General features: G+C 34.0%; 1 protein-coding gene across 2 annotated transcripts in view; it reads right to left on the bottom strand.

Annotated features, from left to right (window-relative positions):
• LOC131944032 (solute carrier family 12 member 9) overlaps window positions 1-14,667 on the bottom strand; it is a 74,201-nt gene that overhangs the window by 1,406 nt on the left and 58,128 nt on the right. For both annotated transcript variants that reach the window (XM_059304479.1, XM_059304480.1), the window contains 4 exons: window positions 9,255-9,379; window positions 8,658-8,850; window positions 779-1,630; window positions 510-662 (listed from right to left, as the gene is read on the bottom strand). In XM_059304479.1, coding sequence (XP_059160462.1) covers window positions 510-662; window positions 779-1,630; window positions 8,658-8,850; window positions 9,255-9,379 — 1,323 coding nt within the window. The remainder of the gene's footprint in view (window positions 1-509; window positions 663-778; window positions 1,631-8,657; window positions 8,851-9,254; window positions 9,380-14,667) is intronic.

Raw genomic sequence — 14,667 nt, 5'->3', positions numbered from 1 at the left:
ATCAGCCAAACTGATCTTACGGAAGATGCTGGAAGAATTAGGCCCAGTGTAGGATGAGGAGATGCACTTCATTCTCATTTCACTCTCAACGCTACGCATCATCCCTTTACTTAAACTAAATGTTACTATATTATGTTTGGTTATTTTCTCTTAATTTCCATCATTGGCATTTGCTTTTTTTTTTTGCCAGCTTTTCCACGCAGGCTGTTATGATAAAGCTGTTAAAATAAAGGGTTAGGGTTAGGGTTAAAATAAAGGTTTGTTTTTTCCTCCACTTCAGAATGTTTCAGAAATGAGTAAGGTAAGTGTCAACTTTTTGGGGTGTTTTGTTTCCACAAAGTGATAATCCCGCCTGTATCTAAACATAATTATTTTAAATTTGAGTTTGCTCAACAGCTTGTATCTAATAATATCGTGTATGTCAAGGTACCCTTGTATAGCAAAATGAAGACATTTGTATGTAAGTATAAAGACCTTCAACTGGCAGGGACATAGAAAAATGATTTCACCTGTAGCAAGCCATTAACAGCAGTGACATAGGAGTCAGGTACTTGCACATACTGATTCATCTTGACCTCCTCTTCTTGACTCTCTAATCCATGCACTTCCTCCTGCTCTACACCTGGTTGCAGATGCTGGTACATATCCTCAAAGGAAACAATCTGCACATGTTCACAAACATTAGCCTACATACCAACACGTCAATTACACTTTTTAAATTGAATTATAAAAGGCAGTAGAAGACTGGTTGAAGTGGGGGGGTCACCAGTAGACTTACCACAATTTTAGCCTGCATCCTGAGCTGTCTGAGGAAATGGGACAACTTTTGCTCTTTGACTGCTGTGTTCTCAGAGAGAGTCTGCACACACAGGAACACCCTAAGGGCCACGCGGTTTCTCCAGGTACTCTGCATGGTCAAGATACAAGCCAACTGGAGCATGAACAGACAGGTGTCATCAAATAAGTTGGCTGTGTCTGGGCGAAAGAAGTTGACAGGCCAGATGTCAATATAAGACTTAGGAGATGACTTTAAGATGTTGCTTTTATTCAGCAGCTGAAAATTTCGACAAAGAAAGACATTTTTCTGCAGTTTGAGTGAGTCCTGAATAAGGCTGACATAGTCGCTGACACTTAAATGTTTGCTGAGTGATGATCTTGGTGACTGGAAGTAAGATTCAAGATCTGCAAAACTTGCATTTTCAGTATGGCCAAAAAATCGTTTTTTTTTAGCTTTTGTTTTTAGAAAAGAGTCTGTTGGCAAGTTATCATCATAGAAACCAAAACACACGGTGTTGACTTTCATACCACCAAGTCCAGAAATTCTAACCAAGTGCTGAAAACCTTCTGGCACGCTTCTAGCCAGCGTCAGCTCTACAAAGGCTTTTATCTTCATATGCTCCACCAGCTGCAACCAGCGAGGCGTCTCCTCCAGGACTGGGTCGGCTGAGAAATCTTCCAGCTGTCCAGTTTTCACATGGCCAATGACATACAGTCCAGATTTTTTAATGTCGTTGCAAAAGTCCATCAACTCACTAGACTGTCTGGGATTTGATACCATCAACAAAATTTGTGGCCTCCAATACTTGACATGGGATTTTCTTGGGTCTAGCATCAGCAAATATTTGCGGACCTAAAATTGGTAAACAACAAAAGTTCTGAGATTAGTAGTTACAACATTTAAACTGTATCAGCTATTTTAGCACATCAAATAAAAAGGAACATTCTATTCGAAGATTGTAAGCCAGATATTTATTGTTTTCTGATAGGGTTTTGTAGTCTACCTAATTTCTATTTAAAGGTTTAGAGAAACGACTGGTTGTCATTCAGCAGTAATTGTGAATTTTTGTCCTTGATGACATTCTGGCACGCTAATATCATAGTTTTTACTTGTGTTTGAGATAAAGTGTTGTTGTTTTTTTCAAGGATTTTAATATTAACTTATGATTGCCAAAATAAAATGGAATTAGAAGCAGAGAGAGAAACAGTAGATTTGGGCAGGTTTAAATAGCTTTAGATACCACACATGCGAGATTCACAGTAAAGGAACCAGGCTTGGGAGATTAAGTTTCATTTGGAGAGCTGCGTTAATTTAGATCTATTTTCCGTTTATATATATATATATATATATATATATATATATATATATATATATATATATATATATATATATATATATATATATATATATATGTATATATAATTAATTGAAAATATAAGCGGAAAAATTTGGACTAAAAAAATGTGCGTTCTGAATAATTCAGAAATCAGCTGAAATTCTGAATTTTGGCCTGCGTGTATTCGATTGTCCATCTGACCTAACTACTGCAATACTGGATTTAAATTAAAATAGGAATATGTGAATGCATGTGTGGGCTGATTCTGTAGAAGTCATTTCCATTTTTACTTGAATTTTCAAAACTTCCTTAGAAAATAAAAAATTGGCGGAAAAATTACTACACAATCCTGGGTACAGCGCCTGAGGCTAGACACGCCCCCATCCCACACCTCCCCACTGCAGGATAGTGCTTGAAGATCCAATGAGACATAGATTATGTATGTTTATTCAACCGTGAATAACACATCCGTGTACATAGGGTCAAGCACTATGTTTCCGTACAGTGAATGCTTATCAGCTATTCCATCTTATATATACATTAGTTGCTAGCAAACCCTACATAGAGAGAAGGGCATACACATTAACACATGTGTCGTTTACATTCCAATGTAAAGTCTGATGAACGCGTTCAAGCCTATCATAGCATGCCATAACAAGATTATAAACCGGCCGTTGGTTGAATAGTGAGAAGGGGATGAAGGGGATGGACTTTGTACATTCTTCACACTGACAGACTTGTCCATGACGCATTGTTTCAGCTTCGTATAAAACGTACTAAACAGTGTTTAATAGTGTTCTAATGACAATCAACAGTACATTTCTTAGCAAAATTTCAATTATTAACCTAAATGTTGTTGTATTATTTTAAAACAACAAATAGAAGAGTATATGCAAATAAAGTAAACAAACGAAGACAGGCAATTGTTTTGTTTATCTAGAAACAAGATGGCTGCCTAGCACACATGGTTTATTTACTGTACTATAATATGTTTGGTCAAGCGTATCAATGCATCTCTTCCCTTTCATTATTTTTACGTGCATGTCCTTATATGGAATTTGACATCAAATTTTAATTTGTAGAAAACCATGTTTATCCCACTTATTTTTAGAACAAAAGAAAATGTCACTACACCAGTTTGTACATGAGTGCTTGGCAGATAGATTGCTGTAGAGTTTATGGTGCCCCGCGGGCAATAAATAATGTAATACCCGCTTGATGATAGCCACTGTAAGCGTAGTAGTGTGAAAATTTGCCGGTGGGTACTATGTTTTACATCGCAAAAAAAGGATAACCGTAGGCTGTATAAGTCCAAAATGTTCGGGTTAGAAAGATAATATGTATTAGTACCAAATTAAAAAATATAAATTTTGAACAGCAAAATTTTTTTTTGAAAACATGTGTATCTTGTATCTTTAAGCTGTATCAAATTCAAATGATGTTTTGTTCATTTGTGGCAAAGCTTGTAACTCAATTTTCATCCACTTTTAATCTAGCTATTTTGTTCAAACTTTTTCAGTGTATTTTATTATTATTATTTTGGTTTAGACCAAACCTATTTTATATCAATATGATACCAAAATTGTTCCATTTCAATTTCATTTAAATTTCCAAATACTTATATGGTATTCAGACATTTTTTCTAAATATCCTATCATCTGAGAATTATCTTTTTTGAAAGGGGGGATGAGTGTCCCCAGGAGAAATTACAATTAGATGGTGACACAACTAATAAAAGGAGCTGGTCCTTCAACTTCAGTACACTGAATCAGAAAATAATAATGAGTTGATCTCTGCTTCCTAATGAATCAGAAAATAATAATGAGTTGATCTCTGCTTCCTAATGAATCAGAAAATAATAATGAGTTGATCTCTGCTTCCTAATGAATCAGAAAATAATAATGAGTTGATCTCTGGTTCCTAATGAATCAGAAAATAATAATGAGTTGATCTCTACTTCCTAATGAATCAGAAAATAATAGTGAGTTGATCTCTGCTTCCTAATGAATCAGAAAATAATAATGAGTTGATCTCTGCTTCCTAATGAATCAGAAAATAATAATGAGTTGATCTCTGGTTCCTAATGAATCAGAAAATAATAATGAGTTGATCTCTGCTTCCTAATGAATCAGAAAATAATAATGAGTTGATCTCTGCTTCCTAATGAATCAGAAAATAATAATGAGTTGATCTCTGCTTCCTAATGAAGTGCTCTAAGCTTCCAGTCTACCGGAATTTCAAAAAGGGAGCAGGACAAGTCGGCACCTTTTGCTGTGTATGGTACAGTCTAAAGAAGGTCTATAGTGCTCCTATAAAAAATACAGTCTAAAACCATACTCAAAATATATTTTTGTGTTGTGTTTGTGTGACAATTACAATAATTATTGTTATAATGATTGCCATGTTACTAGTTATTAAATTTTAGTTTATTCCAGTTTTTTTTTTTTTTTTTTGGAAAAAATGTCCTACATCCCTGACAGTACTTATAAGTACCAATATATTTTTGGGCCATTAAAAATTTACTAAACTAAATTTCCTTCGACATATGCTTTAAGTGTGCCAAAAGCAATATAATACATTATTTAAGAAAAAGTTTCATTCAGAACTTAATTCTGTAAATTAAAGGGTCAAAACAAACTTAGGCATTAAGAGTTAAAACAAATGCCATAGTGCTCACTGGTGAGCCTGGGCAACAAATTGTCCCCTGTCGGTGCGCCGGATGGTGCGCCGGATTTGATATAATCAACTAATATTGTTGTCCACTGTGTCTTTAAAGCTATTCAAAGAAATTCCCTGCTATTTTTCAAATAAATTTCAATGCGCATAACCATTGAACATGAACTTGCCAAATTAAATTTATTCAAACCACAAATAAGCAGCCACTCATTTTTTAAAGTGAATCAAGTCCTAAAATTCAACCCCAAAACTTTAATTTTTAAACCCTGAAACTTGATGTCACATCAGAAATTTAAAAAAGCAAGATTTGAAGATACTAACTTACTTTTTAAGACATTTGCTCGATATGTTATTTTATACATTCCTTTAGTAATTTTAACTTTTAACAGTCTTTAAACAAAATAGAATATTTAAAGGATTGTGCATATAACAAAAATAGTTTAAAATAGTAGACGCATCTTGATCCCATAATGTAATATTACATTTCTAGAACCTTCCGCAATACAAAACAGCTGTTTATGTTAATACAATTAATATGAATATAGTGAGTTGAGATGTCACACTTTGAAACCTAATCTAAAAAGTTGTAGAAATGTGCATTGCCGTTTGTAATATATCTAAGTAGGCCTATTTAATTTTAGCACTTCCTATATTGAGTTCAATATAGTGTGTAGTCAGCCAAAAGTGTGTAGTTATTCACTAAACCAATAAACTGTAAGCAGCAAATATTTTGCTTAAATCAAGATGTTTGAAAAATCACCTAAATGCTATTATTGTACTAATTAATACATTGATTCATTAATATATCTCATATCAAATAAATAAAAAGTTTATATTATTTCAAATAAATTGTATTTCAAAAAAAATATTTGAAAAAAAAAACACACAAAAAAAACCATCTGAGCCAAGCAGACCAATAATCCTGATAATAGTAAGCACATTAATAATATATTTGCTTTTCAAATAGTCTTAGACTGCTATTAAAAAATTGACGGTGTGGCAACCCCACTACCCCTCAATTAGACACCTCTAGACTACACAGCGAGTTCAAATAAGCCTAAAACAAAAACCACGTGTAGCCTAAACTAAATGTTATAAGTCTTAATACTTAAAGCGATTTCTAGAATCATATGTCAAGAGTCTTGTTTTGTTTTATAACTTCAAACCCGGCCAAAAGTGGCATCGCAGAAAAAAAAAGGATATTGTAGAAATGATCACAAAGTGTGAGTGATAAGAGTTTGCTCCAATAACATGAGACTAGTTTTGTGCGCCCTCTAAACCACGAGAGCTTGCGAGACTACATTAGGCTAGGTTCATGTTAGCCCAAATCTTGCGATATTTGGGGGATGAAAAAAAATTCTTGGCAATTATTCGTCTAATTTCTCGGCCAGGAAATTTTATCTTAAAATTCCAGTTTTCTCCCCAATTTTCCGGCTCTGTAGGAACCCTGAATATAGTAGGAAGCCTAATTAATGAATATCAAGTGCTAAGATAACCACTCTGAGCGCCAAACTTTGTATTGACAAAAATTAACCCTTCTTTCCCATTAGTAAATTTTTTTCCCGCAGAAACTTCTCAGGCGTATTCTCCCCAGTTTCATGGCACTCGGATGAACTGAGTCGAACCGCATCCGACTCTTATTTAATTTTATTTTATATAAAGAGAAAAATCACACCCTCCCAGCATGCCACCCTTGCAAAATTAAAAATTTTCTGCAGAAGCCTCCCCTTCGCAACAACTTTCTAAAGTTTGATGCCGATCTGAAGAAAGGTGTAGTAAAGCATAAAAGACAAATACACAGACATACTTTCAATTTATATATATATATATATATATATAGAAGATTACTAAATTTAATAACAGAACAGCGAGTTGATAATGAGATAAGCACTAGCGAGTTGATAATGAGATAAGCACTAGCGAGTTGATAATGAGATAAGTACTAGCGAGTTGATAATGAGATAAGTACTAGCGAGTTGATAATGAGATAAGTACTAGCGAGTTGATAATGAGATAAGTACTAGCAGATGGGGATGAACTGTTGGTTGTGGCTGGCTTTTTTTATGTATTCCTGAGACAACACATCAAATGGCCAGGAAACTAGGGTTAGACAAGACCATTCATAGGGATAGACAAGACCATTCATAGGGATAGACAAGACCATTCATAGGGTTAGACAACACCATTCATAGGGTTAGACAAGACCATTCATAGGGATAGACAAGACCATTCATAGGGTTAGACAAGACCATTCATAGGGTTAGACAAGACCATTCATAGGGTTAGACAAGACCATTCATAGGGTTAGACAAGACCATTCATAGGGTTAGACAAGACCATTCATAGGGTTAGACAAGACCATTCATAGGGTTAGACAAGACCATTCATAGGGATAGACAAGACCATTCATAGGGATAGACAAGACCATTCATAGGGTTAGACAACACCATTCATAGGGTTAGACAAGACCATTCATAGGGTTAGACAAGACCATTCATAGGGTTAGACAAGACCATTCATAGGGTTAGACAAGACCATTCATAGGGATAGACAAGACCATTCATAGGGTTAGACAAGACCATTCATAGGGTTAGACAAGACCATTCATAGGGATAGACAAGACCATTCATAGGGATAGACAAGACCATTCATAGGGATAGACAAGACCATTCATAGGGTTAGACAAGACCATTCATAGGGTTAGACAAGACCATTCATAGGGTTAGACAAGACCATTCATAGGGTTAGACAAGACCATTCATAGGGTTAGACAAGACCATTCATAGGGTTAGAAAAGACCATTCATAGGGATAGACAAGACCATTCATAGGGTTAGACAAGACCATTCATAGGGTTAGACAAGACCATTCATAGGGTTAGACAAGACCATTCATAGGGTTAGACAAGACCATTCATAGGGTTAGACAAGACCATTCATAGGGTTAGACAAGACCATTCATAGGGTTAGACAAGACCATTCATAGGGTTAGACAAGACCATTCATAGGGTTAGACAAGACCATTCATAGGGTTAGACAAGACCATTCATAGGGTTAGACAAGACCATTCATAGGGTTAGACAAGACCATTCATAGGGTTAGACAAGACAAGACCATTCATAGGGATAGACAAGACCATTCATAGGGTTAGACAAGACCATTCATAGGGTTAGACAAGACAAGACCATTCATAGGGTTAGACAAGACCATTCATAGGGTTAGACAAGACCATTCATAGGGTTAGACAAGACCATTCATAGGGTTAGACAAGACAAGACCATTCATAGGGATAGACAAGACCATTCATAGGGTTAGACAAGACCATTCATAGGGTTAGACAAGACAAGACCATTCATAGGGTTAGACAAGACCATTCATAGGGTTAGACAAGACCATTCATAGGGTTAGACAACACCATTCATAGGGTTAGACAAGACCATTCATAGGGTTAGACAAGACAAGACCATTCATAGGGTTAGACAAGACCATTCATAGGGTTAGACAAGACAAGACCATTCATAGGGTTAGACAACACCATTCATAGGGTTAGACAAGACCATTCATAGGGTTAGACAAGACAAGACCATTCATAGGGTTAGACAACACCATTCATAGGGTTAGACAAGACCATTCATAGGGTTAGACAAGACAAGACCATTCATAGGGTTAGACAAGACAAGACCATTCATAGGGTTAGACAAGACCATTCATAGGGTTAGACAAGACCATTCATAGGGTTAGACAAGACCATTCATAGGGTTAGACAAGACAAGACCATTCATAGGGTTAGACAAGACCATTCATAGGGTTAGAGTTCGTAGGGTTAGAGTTCGTAGGGTTAGAGTTGGTAGGGTTAGAGTTGGACTTACCTGATGGAAGATAAGAGCCTGACTGATAGAACCCCAGGTTGTTGGCAGTGAGCGAAAGTGTAGGATGATGGCCAATATGAGCATAATGACCAGAGATATACTGGTATAGATGGGGGATATCATAAAACACATGATCATGCAGCCAATGATGCCCAGGGTACAAGTGTGCCAAGAGAAGTACATAAAGGTTGGCCTGTGGATTAGATGTACATAAAGGTTGGCCTGTGGATTAGATGTACATAAAGGTTGGCCTGTGGATTAGATGTACATAAAGGTTGGCCTGTAGCAGAAGAATACAGATTGCTCTTATATTAAAACAACACTAAAATTGTTTTTGATTTTAATTAATTGCACGCTTACATTGTTTACACAGCTAGTCCTGTTTATTTGATTGACATTAAAACTGGAAGCACATCTTTATTAAACATATTTGTGCATGGCAAATTACAACTATATATCAGTACCAGCATAGAAATTTCACAAATCAGTTATTTTGTTTAGATAATTTCAACAAATCATTAACAACTATTAGAAAAATTGTTAAGCTATGTTAAGCTTAATGTCAAATGTAATGTTTACTTAAGTTGAAAAGCCTACCTAAAGTTGGGTGCTGAGGCTAGTTCCAGAGCCAAACATGACAAATTGACTGAAGCATACGCTAGCAAAAAGAAAACTGAATTGATGGGAGCTATGGCATTGAGGGAACCAATCAAAAGAACAATCTGAAAAATAGAAGCGCCAATAGGTTATAAAACAAAAACTCCTCTTACAGCCAATATTATAGACCAACCAGTGATATAAACATAATCAGACCCAAATCAATTAGTTGCCAAATTACAGTCATCTAATTTTAATCACCAAATTCCAGTTGGTGTAGTCTTTTGAATCTTACACTATATTATAATTAAAAAAACCCTATCATCTAGGGTTAGGGTTAGGGTTAGGGTTAGGGTTAGGGTTAGTCTTTTGAATCTTACACTATATTATAATTAAAAAAACCCTATCATCTAGGGTTAGGGTTAGGGTTAGGGTTAGTCTTTTGAATCTTACACTATATTATAATTAAAAAAACCCTATCATCTAGGGTTAGGGTTAGGGTTAGTCTTTTGAATCTTACACTATATTATAATTAAAAAAACCTATCATCTAGGGTTAGGGTTAGTCTTTTGAATCTTACACTATATTATAATTAAAAAAACCCTATCATCTAGGGTTAGGGTTAGTCTTTTGAATCTTACACTATATTATAATTAAAAAAACCTATCATCTAGGGTTAGGGTTAGTCTTTTGAATCTTACACTATATTATAATTAAAAAAACCCTATCATCTAGGGTTAGGGTTAGGGTTAGTCTTTTGAATCTTACACTATATTATAATTAAAAAAACCTATCATCTAGGGTTAGGGTTAGTCTTTTGAATCTTACACTATATTATAATTAAAAAAACCCTATCATCTAGGGTTAGGGTTAGGGTTAGTCTTTTGAATCTTACACTATATTATAATTAAAAAAACCTATCATCTAGGGTTAGGGTTAGTCTTTTGAATCTTACACTATATTATAATTAAAAAAACCCTATCATCTAGGGTTAGGGTTAGGGTTAGGGTTAGGGTTAGGGTTAGTCTTTTGAATCTTACACTATATTATAATTAAAAAAACCCTATCATCTAGGGTTAGGGTTAGGGTTAGGGTTAGTCTTTTGAATCTTACACTATATTATAATTAAAAAAACCCTATCATCTAGGGTTAGGGTTAGGGTTAGGGTTAGGGTTAGTCTTTTGAATCTTACACTATATTATAATTAAAAAAACCCTATCATCTAGGGTTAGGGTTAGGGTTAGGGTTAGTCTTTTGAATCTTACACTATATTATAATTAAAAAAACCCTATCATCTAGGGTTAGGGTTAGGGTTAGGGTTAGTCTTTTGAATCTTACACTATATTATAATTAAAAAAACCCTATCATCTAGGGTTAGGGTTAGGGTTAGGGTTAGGGTTAGTCTTTTGAATCTTACACTATATTATAATTAAAAAAACCCTATCATCTAGGGTTAGGGTTAGGGTTAGGGTTAGTCTTTTGAATCTTACACTATATTATAATTAAAAAAACCCTATCATCTAGGGTTAGGGTTAGGGTTAGGGTTAGGGTTAGGGTTAGGGTTAGTCTTTTGAATCTTACACTATATTATAATTAAAAAAACCCTATCATCTAGGGTTAGGGTTAGGGTTAGGGTTAGGGTTAGTCTTTTGAATCTTACACTATATTATAATTAAAAAAACCCTATCATCTAGGGTTAGGGTTAGGGTTAGGGTTAGGGTTAGTCTTTTGAATCTTACACTATATTATAATTAAAAAAACCCTATCATCTAGGGTTAGGGTTAGGGTTAGTCTTTTGAATCTTACACTATATTATAATTAAAAAAACCCTATCATCTAGGGTTAGGGTTAGGGTTAGGGTTAGGGTTAGTCTTTTGAATCTTACACTATATTATAATTAAAAAAACCCTATCATCTAGGGTTAGGGTTAGGGTTAGGGTTAGGGTTAGTCTTTTGAATCTTACACTATATTATAATTAAAAAAACCCTATCATCTAGGGTTAGGGTTAGGGTTAGGGTTAGTCTTTTGAATCTTACACTATATTATAATTAAAAAAACCCTATCATCTAGGGTTAGGGTTAGGGTTAGTCTTTTGAATCTTACACTATATTATAATTAAAAAAACCTATCATCTAGGGTTAGGGTTAGTCTTTTGAATCTTACACTATATTATAATTAAAAAAACCCTATCATCTAGGGTTAGGGTTAGTCTTTTGAATCTTACACTATATTATAATTAAAAAAACCTATCATCTAGGGTTAGGGTTAGTCTTTTGAATCTTACACTATATTATAATTAAAAAAACCCTATCATCTAGGGTTAGGGTTAGGGTTAGTCTTTTGAATCTTACACTATATTATAATTAAAAAAACCTATCATCTAGGGTTAGGGTTAGTCTTTTGAATCTTACACTATATTATAATTAAAAAAACCCTATCATCTAGGGTTAGGGTTAGGGTTAGTCTTTTGAATCTTACACTATATTATAATTAAAAAAACCTATCATCTAGGGTTAGGGTTAGTCTTTTGAATCTTACACTATATTATAATTAAAAAAACCCTATCATCTAGGGTTAGGGTTAGGGTTAGGGTTAGGGTTAGTCTTTTGAATCTTACACTATATTATAATTAAAAAAACCCTATCATCTAGGGTTAGGGTTAGGGTTAGGGTTAGTCTTTTGAATCTTACACTATATTATAATTAAAAAAACCCTATCATCTAGGGTTAGGGTTAGGGTTAGGGTTAGTCTTTTGAATCTTACACTATATTATAATTAAAAAAACCCTATCATCTAGGGTTAGGGTTAGGGTTAGGGTTAGTCTTTTGAATCTTACACTATATTATAATTAAAAAAACCCTATCATCTAGGGTTAGGGTTAGGGTTAGGGTTAGGGTTAGGGTTAGTCTTTTGAATCTTACACTATATTATAATTAAAAAAACCCTATCATCTAGGGTTAGGGTTAGGGTTAGGGTTAGGGTTAGGGTTAGTCTTTTGAATCTTACACTATATTATAATTAAAAAAACCCTATCATCTAGGGTTAGGGTTAGGGTTAGGGTTAGTCTTTTGAATCTTACACTATATTATAATTAAAAAAACCCTATCATCTAGGGTTAGGGTTAGGGTTAGGGTTAGTCTTTTGAATCTTACACTATATTATAATAAAAAAAACCCTATCATCTAGGGTTAGGGTTAGGGTTAGTCTTTTGAATCTTACACTATATTATAATAAAAAAACCCTATCATCTAGGGTTAGGGTTAGTCTTTTGAATCTTACACTATATTATAATTAAAAAAACCCTATCATCTAGGGTTAGGGTTAGGGTTAGTCTTTTGAATCTTACACTATATTATAATAAAAAAACCCTATCATCTAGGGTTAGGGTTAGTCTTTTGAATCTTACACTATATTATAATTAAAAAAACCCTATCATCTAGGGTTAGGGTTAGGGTTAGTCTTTTGAATCTTACACTATATTATAATTAAAAAAACCCTATCATCTAGGGTTAGGGTTAGTCTTTTGAATCTTACACTATATTATAATAAAAAAACCCTATCATCTAGGGTTAGGGTTAGTCTTTTGAATCTTACACTATATTATAATTAAAAAAACCCTATCATCTAGGGTTAGGGTTAGGGTTAGGGTTAGGGTTAGGGTTAGGGTTAGGGTTAGTCTTTTGAATCTTACACTATATTATAAATAAAAAAACCCTATCATCTAGGGTTAGGGTTAGGGTTAGGGTTAGTCTTTTGAATCTTACACTATATTATAAATAAAAAAACCCTATCATCTAGGGTTAGGGTTAGTCTTTTGAATCTTACACTATATTATAATTAAAAAAACCCTATCATCTAGGGTTAGGGTTAGGGTTAGGGTTAGGGTTAGGGTTAGGGTTAGGGTTAGTCTTTTGAATCTTACACTATATTATAAATAAAAAAACCCTATCATCTAGGGTTAGGGTTAGGGTTAGGGTTAGTCTTTTGAATCTTACACTATATTATAAATAAAAAAACCCTATCATCTAGGGTTAGGGTTAGGGTTAGGGTTAGTCTTTTGAATCTTACACTATATTATAATTAAAAAAACCCTATCATCTAGGGTTAGGGTTAGGGTTAGGGTTAGTCTTTTGAATCTTACACTATATTATAATAAAAAAAACCCTATCATCTAGGGTTAGGGTTAGGGTTAGTCTTTTGAATCTTACACTATATTATAAATAAAAAAACCCTATCATCTAGGGTTAGGGTTAGGGTTAGGGTTAGTCTTTTGAATCTTACACTATATTATAAATAAAAAAACCCTATCATCTAGGGTTAGGGTTAGGGTTAGGGTTAGTCTTTTGAATCTTACACTATATTATAATTAAAAAAACCCTATCATCTAGGGTTAGGGTTAGGGTTAGGGTTAGTCTTTTGAATCTTACACTATATTATAATAAAAAAAACCCTATCATCTAGGGTTAGGGTTAGGGTTAGGGTTAGTCTTTTGAATCTTACACTATATTATAATAAAAAAAACCCTATCATCTAGGGTTAGGGTTAGGGTTAGTCTTTTGAATCTTACACTATATTATAATAAAAAAACCCTATCATCTAGGGTTAGGGTTAGGGTTAGTCTTTTGAATCTTACACTATATTATAATTAAAAAAACCCTATCATCTAGGGTTAGGGTTAGGGTTAGTCTTTTGAATCTTACACTATATTATAATTAAAAAAACCCTATCATCTAGGGTTAGGGTTAGGGTTAGTCTTTTGAATCTTACACTATATTATAATTAAAAAAACCCTATCATCTAGGGTTAGGGTTAGTCTTTTGAATCTTACACTATATTATAATTAAAAAAACCCTATCATCTAGGGTTAGGGTTAGGGTTAGGGTTAGTCTTTTGAATCTTACACTATATTATAATTAAAAAAACCCTATCATCTAGGGTTAGGGTTAGGGTTAGGGTTAGTCTTTTGAATCTTACACTATATTATAATTAAAAAAACCCTATCATCTAGGGTTAGGGTTAGGGTTAGTCTTTTGAATCTTACACTATATTATAATTAAAAAAACCCTATCATCTAGGGTTAGGGTTAGGGTTAGTCTTTTGAATCTTACACTATATTATAATTAAAAAAACCCTATCATCTAGGGTTAGGGTTAGGGTTAGGGTTAGTCTTTTGAATCTTACACTATATTATAATTAAAAAAACCCTATCATCTAGGGTTAGGGTTAGGGTTAGGGTTAGTCTTTTGAATCTTACACTATATTATAATTAAAAAAACCCTATCATCTAGGGTTAGGGTTAGGGTTAGGGTTAGTCTTTTGAATCTTACACTATATTATAAATAAAAAAACCCTATCATCTAGGGTTAGGGTTAGGGTTAGGGTTAGGGTTAGGGTTAGTCTTTTGAATCTTAC

The sequence above is a fragment of the Physella acuta genome, unplaced genomic scaffold (assembly GCF_028476545.2).
Source record: "Physella acuta isolate Inbredline_101_S28 unplaced genomic scaffold, ASM2847654v3 ptg000476l, whole genome shotgun sequence".
NCBI lineage: Eukaryota > Metazoa > Mollusca > Gastropoda > Physidae > Physella > Physella acuta.
Note: the sequence above shows the minus strand (reverse complement) of the source record. Positions and strands in the feature narration are given on the sequence as shown.